The sequence below is a fragment of the Rhincodon typus genome, chromosome 1 (genome assembly GCF_021869965.1).
Source record: "Rhincodon typus isolate 14 chromosome 1, sRhiTyp1.1, whole genome shotgun sequence".
NCBI classification, from domain to species: domain Eukaryota; kingdom Metazoa; phylum Chordata; class Chondrichthyes; order Orectolobiformes; family Rhincodontidae; genus Rhincodon; species Rhincodon typus.
Window position 1 is genome coordinate 7791693 of NC_063332.1, and position 13591 is coordinate 7805283.

Below are 13591 nucleotides of genomic sequence, written 5' to 3' on the forward strand. Positions count from 1 at the left end.
TCCCTCACACTGTCACTCAGTAACCCCTCTCCCCCAGAACACTGTGTCACTGACTGTATCTGTACTGATGTTAATCCAGCTCCCTCACACTGTCTCGCAGTAACCCCTTTCCCCCAGCGCCCTGTGTTACTGACTGTATCTGTACTGATGTTAATCCAGCTCCCTCACACTGTAACTCAGTAACCCCTCCCCCCCTCCCCGGAACAACATGTGGTACTGACTGTATCTCCAATGATGTTAATCTAGCTCTGTCACGTTGTCACTCAGTAACCCGTCTCCCCCCAGCACCCTGTGTTACAGAATGTGTCTCTTACTAATGTTAATCCAGATCCCTCACACTGCCAGTGATTGTGTGTAACTCTATGGTCTGCATTACTGGAAGTATCACTACTGACGTCATTTTCGCTCATGGTCCAGCAATGCCTGAAATTTTAGATTCTCATGCTTGTTTTCAAATTCCTCCACGGCCTCGCCCTTTCCTGTATTTGTAAACTCCTGCAGCACTGTAACTTGGTAAAATCTCTGCATTCCACTAATATTGGACTGGGATAGTGGCAGGGAGCAGAGATACAGTAAAGGCTGAGCCTTCTCTCTGTGATATGATACATTTAGATTGCAACTGGGCTTTTGGATCCATGAAATTTAGAAAGTAGACTGTATGAGGTTTCCGAGAAGGATTGAAAATGCTACAACTGAAATTCGTAGTCACCATGAATAGAGTGGGATTTCGTGTATTTTTGCAGGGATTGGACTATTGCTGTTTACATTGTTCAGAAATACTCAGAACTATCAACCTTTACCCTGTATTTGACAAATATGAGTTGAAATCTCACTCTGCAGAGTTGAGCACAGATTGCAGGAGGACACTGTTGGTCAATCCCAAAACAGCACCGCATTGTTCAAGGTGCCATTTTTGCAACTGAGATATTATTCTGAGATGCCCATTGAGGTGGATGTACCATTCATAGAACAGCAAGGTAGATAACGTGGGTGTCCAAGCTAATAGAGGCTACCCCTCAACACGCATCATTAAAAACAGATTAGCTGATCATTAACACACACGGACGTAATGAATAGAGGCAGGAGTAGGCTATTTGACCCTTTGAGCCCACTTTACCATTAGATCACAGCTGATCTTCCATTTCAACACCATTTAGCTGCACTCCTCCTGTATTCCATGACACTTCTAATACCTAGAAATCTATTAGCCATTTTTGAATATACTCAATGACTGATTCTCCATCACACCCTGGAGTAGAGAATTTCAAAGATTCACCACCCTCTGAGTGAAGAAATTCCTCCTCCTCTCAAGCAATAAATGCCAGCCCAGCCAACGACACCCATGTCCCATGACTAAATAAACAAATAAGCTGGTAAATGTCAGGGTGAATATGGGAAGGATGTTCCTGATGGGGACTCCAGCACCAGGCTCACAGTCTAAGGATACGGGATAGGCCATTTAAGACTGAGATGAGGTCTTCACCCAGGGAGTGCAGAGCCTGTGGAAGGTTACCTTCGAATACAATGGGACCATGACACAATGGACCAAGGAGAGGCAGCTGGAGTTTTATTTAGATAAATGTGAGGTGTTGCATTTTGGTAAGGCAAACCAGGGCAGGACTCATACAGATGATGGTAGGGCCCTGGAGAGTGTTGCTGAACAAAGAGACCTTGGGTACAGGTGCATAGTTCCTTGGAAGTGGAGTCGCAGATAGTCAGGATGGTGAAGAAGGCATTTGGTGCACTTGCCTTTATTGGTCAGAGCATTGAGTATAGGAGTTGGCATGTTATTTTGTGGCTGTTCAGAACATTGGTTAGGCCACTTTTGGAATATTGCATTCAATTCTGGTCTCCATGCTACAGAAAAGATGCTGTTAAAAGGGCTGGAGGGTTTGTGCTATATGGAGAAGTTGAATAGGCTGCAGCTATTTTCCCTGCAATGTCAGAGGTTGAGGGGGGGTCACCTTATAGAGGTTTATAAAATGATGAGGGGCATGGATAGGGTAAATAGCCAAGGTCTTTTCCCTGGGGTGGGGTAATCCAAAACCAGAGGTCATAGGTTTAAGGTGAGAGGGGAAAGAAATAAAAGGGATCTAAGGAGCAACATTTTCCATGCAGAGGATATGCATGTATGGGATAAGCTGCCAGAGGAACCACTGTAGAATGGATCAACTGTTGCTGTCAAAAGCTTTAGTTAGGTCGATGAGAGTGTATATTGATCCGGATGTTGCTCTCTCTGCAACTTTTCTTGTGACTGCCTTGTTACAAGCACCATATGGTGTTGTCCCACTGCTGCCTGAAAAGCCATACCATAATTCTAGGGCAAATTGAAGCTGTAGACAGTTTAGGTGCACCCTCCTAAGGATCATTCGTGGATTATGTCAGGAAGCATATTTTCACATGAAGGGGAGTGGAAATCTGGAACTCAGTTCCTCAGCAGATTCATATCACAGAATTGTTACAGTGCAGAAGGAGTATATTCGGCCCATTGTGCTTAAACCAGCTCTCTGAGCGTTTTGACTTGATGACTTTTCCCTGTAACCCTGGACATTGTTTCTGTTTAAATAATCATCCAATGCCCCTCCTGAATGCCTCAACTGAACCTATCACCACTACATTTCAAACTCTAAATACCCATTGTGTAAAAAGCAACTTTGCTGCACCTCACATTTGCTATTTTTGCAAGACACTTTAAACTTGCATGCCTTGGTTTGTTGATCCTTGTACAAGACAGAATAGTTTCTCCCCCTATGTCCATGTCTCTTAAGATTTTAAAAACTTTTATCAAATAATTTCTTCATCTTTTTCTCTCCAAGAAAAACAATCTCAACTTCTCTAATAATTTCCTCATCACTGAAGTGTCTCATACCTGGAACCATTCTTGTAAACCTCTCTGTACTCTGTCCAATGTGATCACATCCTTCCTATACTTTGGTGCCTAGATTTGTACTCAGTAATCCACTTGAGATCTAAGAATTTCCTTGTATAAGTTCAATATAACCTCCCTATTCTTGTACTTATGCCCCAAATCAGGAAACCCTCATACTTTAATGCTTTAATAACAGCTCTCTCTGCCTAAACGATTAATTTACATATACACCCCATTTCTATGCTCTTTAGTACCATTTAGAATAGCAACATTTATTGTGTACTGTCTCTCCATGCCTTTTGTACCAAAGTGCATCATCTCACATTTCTCCACACTGAACTTCAGTTCATCTGTCACCTGTAAGTCTTCCCACTCCACTGACCTGTCAACGTCCTTTTGGAGTTTATAGAATCCCTACACTGTGGAAGCAGTCCACAACAACCCTCTGAACAGTATCCCACCAGCCTCCCCCCACCCCCGTAACACAACAATTCCCATGCCTTATCCACCTGCACATCTTTGGACTGTGAAAGGAAACCGGAGCACCCGGAGGAAACCCACGCAGATGGGGAGAATATGCAAACTCCACACAAACAGACACCCAAGAGTGGAATTGAACCCGGGGTTCCTGGAGTTGTGAGGCAGCAGTGGTAACCACTAAGCCACTCAGTCACATCTACACAGCTTGCAATGCTCCAAATTTCTGTGTTATCTAAAAACTTTGAAATTGTGCCCTGCACACTAAGAACCAGATCATCTACTTACATCAGGCAAAGCAAGGGTGTGAATACTGACCTCTAAAGAACACCACTATAAACCTTTCTCCAACCCCAAAAGAAAACCCACTATTACCTTCTGTTTCCTATCACTGAACGAATTTTGCACCTGTGAGAATGAAAGTGAATTTAATGAGATGTATACTTCTTGCAGTATCCTCCAACCTAGCCCAACCAGCCTCCTCATAGAAAAGTCAGCTAGCACCTAACCAATATTATGTCAAACTGCCCTACATCACATCCAGGTTTCATGGACATGCTGTCCTTGTCCTTCACTCTTAGAGGAACAGGCAGGAACTGAACTTTCACAATGTTACGTTTAAGAGACTCTCACTTTCCAAATGTAGACCTACCTGCAAGCAACTGCTCCCAGTCTATGTTTGCCAAATCCTGTCTAATGATATTGAAATTGACCTTCCCCCAAATTAGACACTTAACTTCTGCACTATCATATCCCTTTCCATAATGACTTTGGAACTTACAGAGTTAATCTCACAATCCCCAAAATGCTCACCCACTGAAACTGCAACCACTTGACTGGCTTCATTCCCTTGGATTAAATCTCACACTGCCCCATTTTGAGAATGACTATCTTCATACTTGCACACTAAGCTCTCCTGGATGCCTGATATAATTTTCACCCCATCTATTCCTTTCACACTAAGGCAATCCCAGTTTATGTTAGTAAAGTTGAAATTCCTTACAACTATAACTCTGATCCTCTCACACCTCTCTATGATTTATAGATGCACCATAGAAAGCATCCTATCTGGATGCATCACAGCTTGGTACGGCAACTGCTCTGTCCAAGACCACAAGAAATTACAGAGAGTTGTGAACACAGCCCAGTCCATCACGAAAACCAGCCTTTCATCCATTGACTCCGTCTACACTTCCTACTGTCTCGGGAAAGCCAACAAAGACCCCTCCCACCCCAGTTATACTCTCTTCCACCTTTTTCAATTGGGCAGAAAATACGAAAGTTTGAAAACACATACCAACAGCTTCTACCCCGCTGTTATCAGACTTATGAATGGACCTCTCATATATTAGAGTTAATCTTTTTCTGCACCTTCTCTGTAGCTGTAACACTATATTCTGCATTCTGCTCTATTACCCTGATGTACTTATATAAGGTACGATTTGTCTGGTTAACAATACTTTTCACTGTGACAATAATAAATCAAATCAAATACATATCTGTTCCTTTACCTTCCTTTGACTGTTAAGAGGCCTGTACTGTAATCCCAACAAAATGATTGCCTGGATTGCCTATGCAGGGTAGGTGGATTGGCCATGCTAAATTGCATGTAGTGTTCAGGGATGTGCAGATTAGGTGGGCTATAGGGGATGGGTCTGAGTGGGATGCTCTGAGGGTTGGTGTGGGCTTGTTGGGCCAAAAGGCCTGTTTCCACACTGTAGGGGTTCTATGATGTGGAACTGTATCACCGTTCATTCACTTTTGCTGGGTCCAAATTCCTCCCTAACTGCATTGGGAGTGTACCTGCAACATCGCACCAGCACCACACACACACACACACACACACACACCCTTAGACTGCAATGGTTCAAGAGGACAGCTCACCAACATTATACTTATAGCATTTGGGACTGGGCAATCAATGCTGGCATAGCCAGCAAAGTCCATGTCCCATGAAGCAAAATGCACATCACACCTTGCACATTTCTGTCTCAATATCTCCCTGCCTTCCTGTAACACACACTATTTAAAATTTACCTGTGTAACAAGGTTGAGTTAATAATTCAGGTTGAGGGCCTTTCACCAGTCAGAAAATGGATTTTCCAGATCAGGTGAAAGGTTATTGATTTGAAATGCTAACTTTGTTTCATTTTCCATGTTCGACCTGGTAAGCATGCCTCACATTGTCTGGTTTTATTTCAGATTTCCAGTACCAGCAGCCATTAGTCTATGTCTTTGACTGAAGTATTATCTCTTACATCTGATAATGCTCTTCCAAAGCACCTCATGAACAGACAAACATGCAAACAGCGGAAGTGTCACTGGATTCAAAATGTTAACTCTGCTTTTTCCCACGGATGATGTCAGACCTGCTGAGTTTCTCCTGCCATTTCTGCTTTTGTTACAAGCAGGATTCAGTGTTTCGGCCCCGGAAGTCTGCTCTGCCATTCCATAAGATCATTCCTGATCTGACTGTGGCCTCAGCTCCACAATATCCTTTGACTCCCTTGTTAGTCAAGAATTTATCTTACTCTGCCTTAAAAATATTTACTCACTGACCCTGCCTCCACATGTGGGGAAGAGAGTTCCAAAGTCTAAAGATCCTCTGAAAGAAAGAAGTTATCTTCAACACCAAAAACCTGAGGGGTGACCTTGATGGAAGGAGATAAAATTATGAGAGGCATGGTTAGGGTGGATAATTGGGCTCTCTCTCCTAGGATGGAGATGTCAAATACTAGGGGCTTAGATTTAAGGTAAAAGGTGGAAAGTTTAAAGGAGATATGTGAGCAGTTATTTTATACAGAGGGTAGTAGAACATGCTGCCAGGGGAGGTGGTGGAAGCAGATACATTAGCAATATTTAGGAGGCATTGAGACAGACTTATGAATAGGCAGGGAATAGAGGGATATGGATCATGTGCAGGCAGATGGGATTTGTTTAGAATGGCATCGTGGTCAGTACAGATAAAATGGACCAATGGGCCTATTCCTGTGCCGTACTGTGCTATGTGCTGTGTAACACTGTCTTAAGTGGAGTACCCCTTACTTTAGGATATTTAACTCTAAGGAGACTATTAAGTTCTCTTGTTTTTGGTCCTGTTTTGGGAGCCAATCTCTTTTATGTTCGGGTGCTGGGAGACAGCATTGTTCACCCTGCTCTCAGCTGTAACATACAGAATGACTCAGTGGGAAGCATGATCCTACTCCAATCCTCAAGATGAGTGACATTTGACAACTCACATTTTCGAGGTCAACATTCAAGATCAATAAAAGAGAATTCAGCCAAACTCAGGAAATGTATAAAAGCAACATTACTCTCTGCTTCTACCTCTGCCCACTGGGGGTGTGAGAAACCAAGGAGCCTTCTTTTCTAAGCCACCTAATGGTTTAACTCTTACTTGCCCACAGGATAGCTTCTATTTATTTTCAGATTATATTTTCTTCTTTAGCAAGGATTTGCATGGCTGTGCATCATATTCACAAATGTTCCTGCCTGTATGTTTGTATTTTGTGTGTGCATTTGTGTATGTGTTGGTACATCTGTCTTTGTCTCTGTAAATGGTATTATGTTTCTGTGTGTGCTTAGTGTCCATATGTAAATCATTGAATATGTTTGAGTTAGTATTTATGTTTATACTGCTGCCTCTGTCTGTATCTGTATGCAGTGTTTAGTATGATGTGCAGCATCTACTTCAAAGTTCATGAAATGTTTGCTTTTGACTGTGTTTGTTATGTCTAAAATATTAAAAACAATTGTGCTGGAGAAATTCAACTTGTGAAGAGAGAAATAGAATCAATGTTTGAAGTCTGAAATCACTCGTCAATTCTGAAGAAGTCATACAAGACTCTAAAAAAAGACTCTAAATCTAACTCTCCGTCCACCAATACTGCCAGACCTGCTGAGTTTTCCCCAGCATTTTCTGTTAACTTCCAGCATCAACCAGTATTTTTGCTTTATTGTCATGTCTGTGTGTTTGTTTAATATGTTCGAATGTGTTTGTAAATATGACAGCGTGTGCGTGTTGTACCATTTACACATTTTGCTTGTCTTTTGGTCTCTGTGTGTGGGAGGTTTGTGTTCACCTGTTTGGTGCTGGTGCCGTGTGAATGTGAGAGTCCACTAGGGCATTTATATGCACGGCTGTGCATCTAGGTATGAGTTTGTATGTCTGTGATCTGCGAGTCTTGAGCGGTGTTAGTGCCATGCACGCTTTCAACACTTTTGTTTCCCGACCCCAGCAACCTCTTGCAGTCTCAGATCCGAGTGCAGTCCACCCGCATGCATCCCTCCTGCGGCTGAAATTCACACCAGAAATAGCCTGCCTTCGTTTTAAAGGGACCTTCATTTCGTGTCGGGAAAAGCTGGATTGAAAACTTAAAAGTCTGCACAACTCCACAGCAATGTAACGTACCTGCAGTACGTTCAAACATTCTGCCAAAGCAGTTCAGAACCGAAATGCCACGGGAATTGATATACGCTTTAACAAAAGCCGGTTACAATCACACTCATAAGTTACTAAAAGCGATAGTACAGTTGCATTAATAACTAATGCCCTTTCAACGCGCTGAGTTCCTGATTAATATTACGCAGCTTTAAAATAACAACTTAAATAGGATGTGGGGAAGGGCGTTAACATATGCAACAATGCGGATATGTACATACTTACATAGAGAATAAATATTAAATGCCATCTCTCACCTGGACTTGGGAATACAGAGTCAGTAAATTCAGGCATCTGCAGGCACAGAGAGGGGGGAAACAGAACATGTATTCAGTAAGTGGAACATTTCCTTAGAGAGAAATTCAGCTCAGGTAACGAAATTGTTTCAGTGAATCTTGTACAACACGGTGAAACAGGTAAAAATGTTTAAACTTACATGTATAACACTCTTGAAGTCAGAGGAGACATCTTTGAGGTGAAATCTCCGAATGGAAGTCGGAAGAAACAGGTTTTAGGTTCAAGAAGCTGGATTGGGGGAATGCCCTGGGGGATGGGGGGTGGGGGTGCGGTGCGGCTGGTGGAAAAGGTAATCCCACTTTTGTTTTCGTAAATACAAAATTTCGGAAACTGTTTTCTCTCCTCCGTCTGTCTCTCTCTATTTTTCCCACCGGCGCGTGTGATAAACGGAGAAGACCCTTTGAGAAACCACTTTGTTCAGAGGTTCAAGCCACAAACACGCATTCTCTGAATCCCCAGTTAAAATCGTAGGCTGACTGCAGCTAAGTGGAGAGAATTATAAGCAATCCAAACAAATAGGTAAATATTTGTCCACACAGAAGCGATGGATTGCCAACCTGTGTATGTTGTGTGTGCGTGTGTCTGTCTGTGTGTGTGTGTGTAAAAGAGAGAGAGAGTTCCCTTTAACTAGTCCAAGGGTTTGCCCTGAGTTAGCTCCAGTAACAGCCCACAATCTAGCCCAAAGTCCTATACCCCTTAAACCGTTCGGAGCCACCAACCTGTAAATGACTAAGACGGCCTAACATTGACATTTAGATGTTCTAGGAATATGTTTGCGTGTATGTGTGCGCGCGTTGCTTTTCTCTCTCTCTCTCTCTCTTAAATCTTCCTTTTCCTTGACTCAGCCAACTTCACTGTCCAGACCGCGGGCTTCAAAATAGCATCCGAACCTGGGAAGGAACCTGGCAACTAATAAATACACAGACGTTCACAGAAACTGTCTCAGCGTGCGAGGCTGGGAGAAACCCATTAACCCATTTGTCGGAGGGGAGGTAACTCCACTTGTGTTTTGATTTGTGCCTTCGATAAGCCCTATCACAGACAGTAAACTTACCAGGATATTTTCTTCTTCTTTTAAAAAAAAGGGGCAGAACTCGAAAGATCAGCCCGGCAGTAGATTCAAAAGCATTTAGGCAAATTTTCTTGTGTGTCTTTGTCTTTTTCTTCGTGTGCATGTTGTTTGTATACAACTTTTGGACGTTAAAGTCTTACGTGAGTTGTGTGTGTTTTTAAGACTTTTAAGATTATATTTATATCCTCTTGGCAAAGTTATTTCAAAACTAACAAATAAAAACAATAGAATAAAACAAAGAAATGCGGATGTTAGAAACCTGAAACAAAAGCAACAATTACTGGAGAAGTCAAGTGGGTCTGGCCGTATCTGTGTGAGAGAGAAAGAAACAGAATTAATGCTGTAAGGGTTACACGACTGGGAACGCTAACTCTACCTCTCTTTGCACAACTCGCTGCCAGACCCTGCTGAGTTTCTCCAGCAACTTCTGTTTTCTTAATTTCAGATTCCCAGCCTCCGCATTTGGCTCTCGTACAAATTCTAAAACATTGTTTATTCTTCTCGTTTTAAATGTATAGTCATAAGTTTAATACATTTCTAACACAAGGTGTTTCTGATGGACCAATTTGTGCGATTTGCAAGCATCTTCAGGAAGGTGTGCAGTTCTGTTTTCCAAAATAAAATTGCAACTGAGTAAAAGATCACTCCTTGATTTGTTCTCTACTCAGCGAGAATTAATTAGTTCTTTAGGTCAAGGAAAGTAGCGTCCTTCCAGTGAATGCCCCCCAAGTATAGGCTGAGCACAAATCGTGAAACAGAACACTGAAAACAAAGGATGGCCTATGATCCCAAATCGTATCTTGTTTGAAACACACGGCACAGACTAAACCCAAGATTCAGTGACTCAGCAACCGGATTACACAGAGTTGTAGAGTCATACAGTACGGAAACAGACCTTTCGGTCCAACTCATTCTCGCCGACCAGACATCCCAAACTGACCCTGAAAACAAAAAAATGCTGGAGAACACAGCGGGTCAGGCAGCATTCACGGATGTTCAGATTCCAGCATCTGCAGTAATTTGTTCCTCCAATCTGACCTAGTTCCATTTGCCAACATTTGGCCCATATCCCTTTAAACCCTTCCTATTCTTGATGCTTTTTAAATGTTGTAATTTGCTTTTTTTGTATTAAATATGGAATGCAATTAGTTTAGTTGTGTCTGATTTACTGTGCCTGAAGTTTATCATAAACTCAAAGCTGGAACCCATTCATAAACAACTGCAGGGTTGAACATGAAGATAGATGATGTGAAACGATTTCAGAAGGCACGGGTTAACTCTTCAGAAAGCAGATGTAACTACCTTGTGTAGAGATTCTGAGACCTACAATTGTTTCAAAGCTCCCTCTTGTGTGAGACAGAGTACAATCGGAAATATTGAACAGAAAAACAGAAACGTTGTATGTGTGTCAATGCCAGTTTGTGTACAGTCAATTTACAGTTTTGTGTTCATTTATGTCTGCCAGCGTATATGCACATATGCCATGTATGTCACGGCACATGAACATGTGTTTGTGACCGTTTGTACGTCTGCGTGTATATTCCTATGCATATATCGGTCCCTGTGTATTTACCTATGTGTTTGTGATTGTACATATTTATATAGGCATCTGTGCGCCTGTGTCTGCGTGCATTTGTACATCTGTGTCTCTCTATTTCTGTTTCTAAATCAGGATGTGTGCCCATACGTCTATGTATGCGTTTTAATTAAATGATAATAATCAGATCCAAAGATGCAGATTAAACCTGCAATGAAAAAATGTTTGAATGTAAAGCTGGAATTGCTATTGCCTAGGGTAGCCAATTCTGGGGTAGCATTATATCCATCTCTCTGTTTTAGATTAATTCAGAACCGATTTGAAACTGCAGATAAATACAGGAATGCGTTACGTTCTCAGTAACTTCTCAAAACAGTCAATTTTTCATCTTTATCTCTAACTAAGCCTAATTTTAAAAATCTTCTCCATTTTCAAGATTCCATTCGAATTTTGCCTATTTTTTAAAGCAAATAATAATGATTTTGGCTCATTCTATCCCCTTCCCCTTAGCTGTTGCACAAGTTGACAGTGTGTGAGCTATCCCTTTAAGAAAATCAGACGGGGGCTCGGCTGTTTGTGTACTGGCCTCCGCCGACGATGCTGAAATTAGCAGATAATACTCAATGCCATCTACTTAACGCAGTCCTCTCTTCTCGGCTTTGTAATGTAGACTGCAACGAGATGGGCTTTGTTTGTTTTACCATTTAGCGAGAGATTACAACATTTGCTCTGAAACAAACAGTGTTTAATCAGTGCCCCATTTGCAACGAGCCCTCCTCATAATTCCAACACCTTTGTCTCCCATCGACGCTCTACTCTTGCCCTATTGCCAGTCATTTACACAGACATGCTGCTATAGACTGAGATAACTCGCCTTCTGTACAAATATTCGGATGATACAATCAGACTGGTAATAGGTGTTTGCCGTGCAAAAAATGTCTAAACGCTGGAGTGATTTGCATGGAAAGTAATTGAATTAAACTTGTGGTTGCAAGGGAGTGTGTGTCTGTCGCAAGTCAATTACATATCAGATAAGACATTTGCTTCATTTAAATTGACTGCTCACTTGTGTTATCAAATTCTCTTCAAAATCACCCCTGAGGCTTGCCTCCACGCTTGTAGTCCCAGGGTCATTGAGATCTACCGCGCAGAAGAAAAGGCCATTTGCCCCATCGTTACCTGCCTTGGCATAGTATCACATAGTGCAGAGAGAGATTGTTCAGCTTATCACCCTCCGCCAGTTCTCTAAATGCTGATTACAGAATGATGCAGGACGACGTTCAACCCATCCTGGTAGCAGAGCTATCCTATTAAAAACAGAGGGTGCTGGAGAAACTCAGCATATCTGGCAACATGTATGGCAAGAGAAAGTGTTAACTTTGGAGTCTAATCTTCAGGATTTCACAGTCTGGCTCCAATTTTCCTGCCTGCTATCCCCTTAATTTTCTTTTCCTATTCAAGTATTTATCCAGTTCCTTTTTCAAAATTACTAAACTTTGTAGTGGACCTCCTCAGGGGGACTTGAGGAGCAACTTTTTCATGCAGAGAGTGGTGTATGTATGGAATGGGCTGCCAGAGGAAGTGGTGGAGGCTGGTACAATTACAACATTCAAAGGGCATCTGGATGGGTATATGAATAAGATGTGTTTAGGGGGATATGGACCAAATGCTGGCAAATGGGACTAGATTAGTTCAGTATATCTGGTCAGCATGGACAAGTTGGAATGAAGGGCCTGTTTACGTGCTTTACATCTCTACAACTCTATGACTTGTTTTTCGATTGACTGATTTCTATTGTCATGCATACTGAAATACAGTAAAAAGCTTTGTTTACGAGCTGTACCTGCAGACCACAGCAAGCAAAGCATGTACAGATCAAAAAGGCTCAGAGGCATACAGGTTACATTATTTGAGGCTAGAGTCCATTCAACAGTCTGATAACAATTGAACAGTCTGATAGTATATATTTCCCTGATATATATTAATGATATAGATCTTGGTCTGCAGGGGACAAAGTTCACACATGGCATAAAATTCATTGTAAACTATGAAAAGGACAGTGCAGAACTTCAAAAAGACAGAGGCAGATGGAATAGGTGGATTGGTCTCAGATATTGTTCAATACAGAGAAGTAAGAGGTGATACATTTTAATGGGAAGAATATGGAAAGGCTGTTAAAAATAATTGGTTCAATTCTAAAGAGGGCTTAGGAGCAAAGGGACCTGGGTGTATATGTACAGAAAATGCAACAGCATGGAAGTGATGTTCTGAGGAAGGGCCACCGGACCCGAAGCATTAACACTGTGTTTTCCTTCACTGATGCTGCCAGACCTGCTGAGCTTTTCCAGCAACTTTGTTCTTGTTCGTGAAGTGATGTTCAATTTGTATAGGACACTTGCGAGAACTCAGCTGGATTACTGTGTACAGTTCTGGGCATCACTTTATAGGAAAGATGTGAGCACTTTGGAGAAGTGTAGAAGTGATCTGCAAGAATGGTTGCAGGGATGAGAAATTTCAGTTATGAGGATAGATTGAAGCTTGTCAAAGGAGTAGGAATCAGAAGGGAAAAATTTAAAGTGTTTTACAAAAGAAGTGACTGTGATGGAGATGAAATGTTTTCACAAAATGAGTGCTTCAAGTCTGAAAACTATTGCCTGGATGTGTGGAGAAGGCAGGTTCAGTTGAGGCATTCAAGAGGACATTGAATGATTAACCCACCTACTGTGCAATATGTTTCTGTAATTTTGTGACTTCTATTGAATCTGCTTTTGTAAAATAAAAGCTTCCCCAAATTGGGATAGAGTCATAAAGGCATACAGCACAGGAACAGACCCTTCAGCCCAATGCATCCATGTCGACCAAGTTTCCTAAACTGATCTAGTCCCATTTGAGACAACA

At 41.9% G+C, this 13591-nt stretch overlaps 1 protein-coding gene across 1 annotated transcript in view; it reads right to left on the reverse strand.

Moving 5' to 3' along the window:
- fgf24 (fibroblast growth factor 24) overlaps positions 1–8960 on the reverse strand; it is a 100559-nt gene extending 91599 nt beyond the window's left edge. The window contains exons 1-2 of the mRNA XM_048600337.1: positions 8224–8960; positions 8045–8081 (exon numbers count right to left, since the gene is read on the reverse strand). Coding sequence (XP_048456294.1) covers positions 8045–8081; positions 8224–8255 — 69 coding nt within the window. The 5' untranslated portion in view covers positions 8256–8960. The remainder of the gene's footprint in view (positions 1–8044; positions 8082–8223) is intronic.
- Between the last annotated feature and the right edge of the window lie 4631 nt (positions 8961–13591).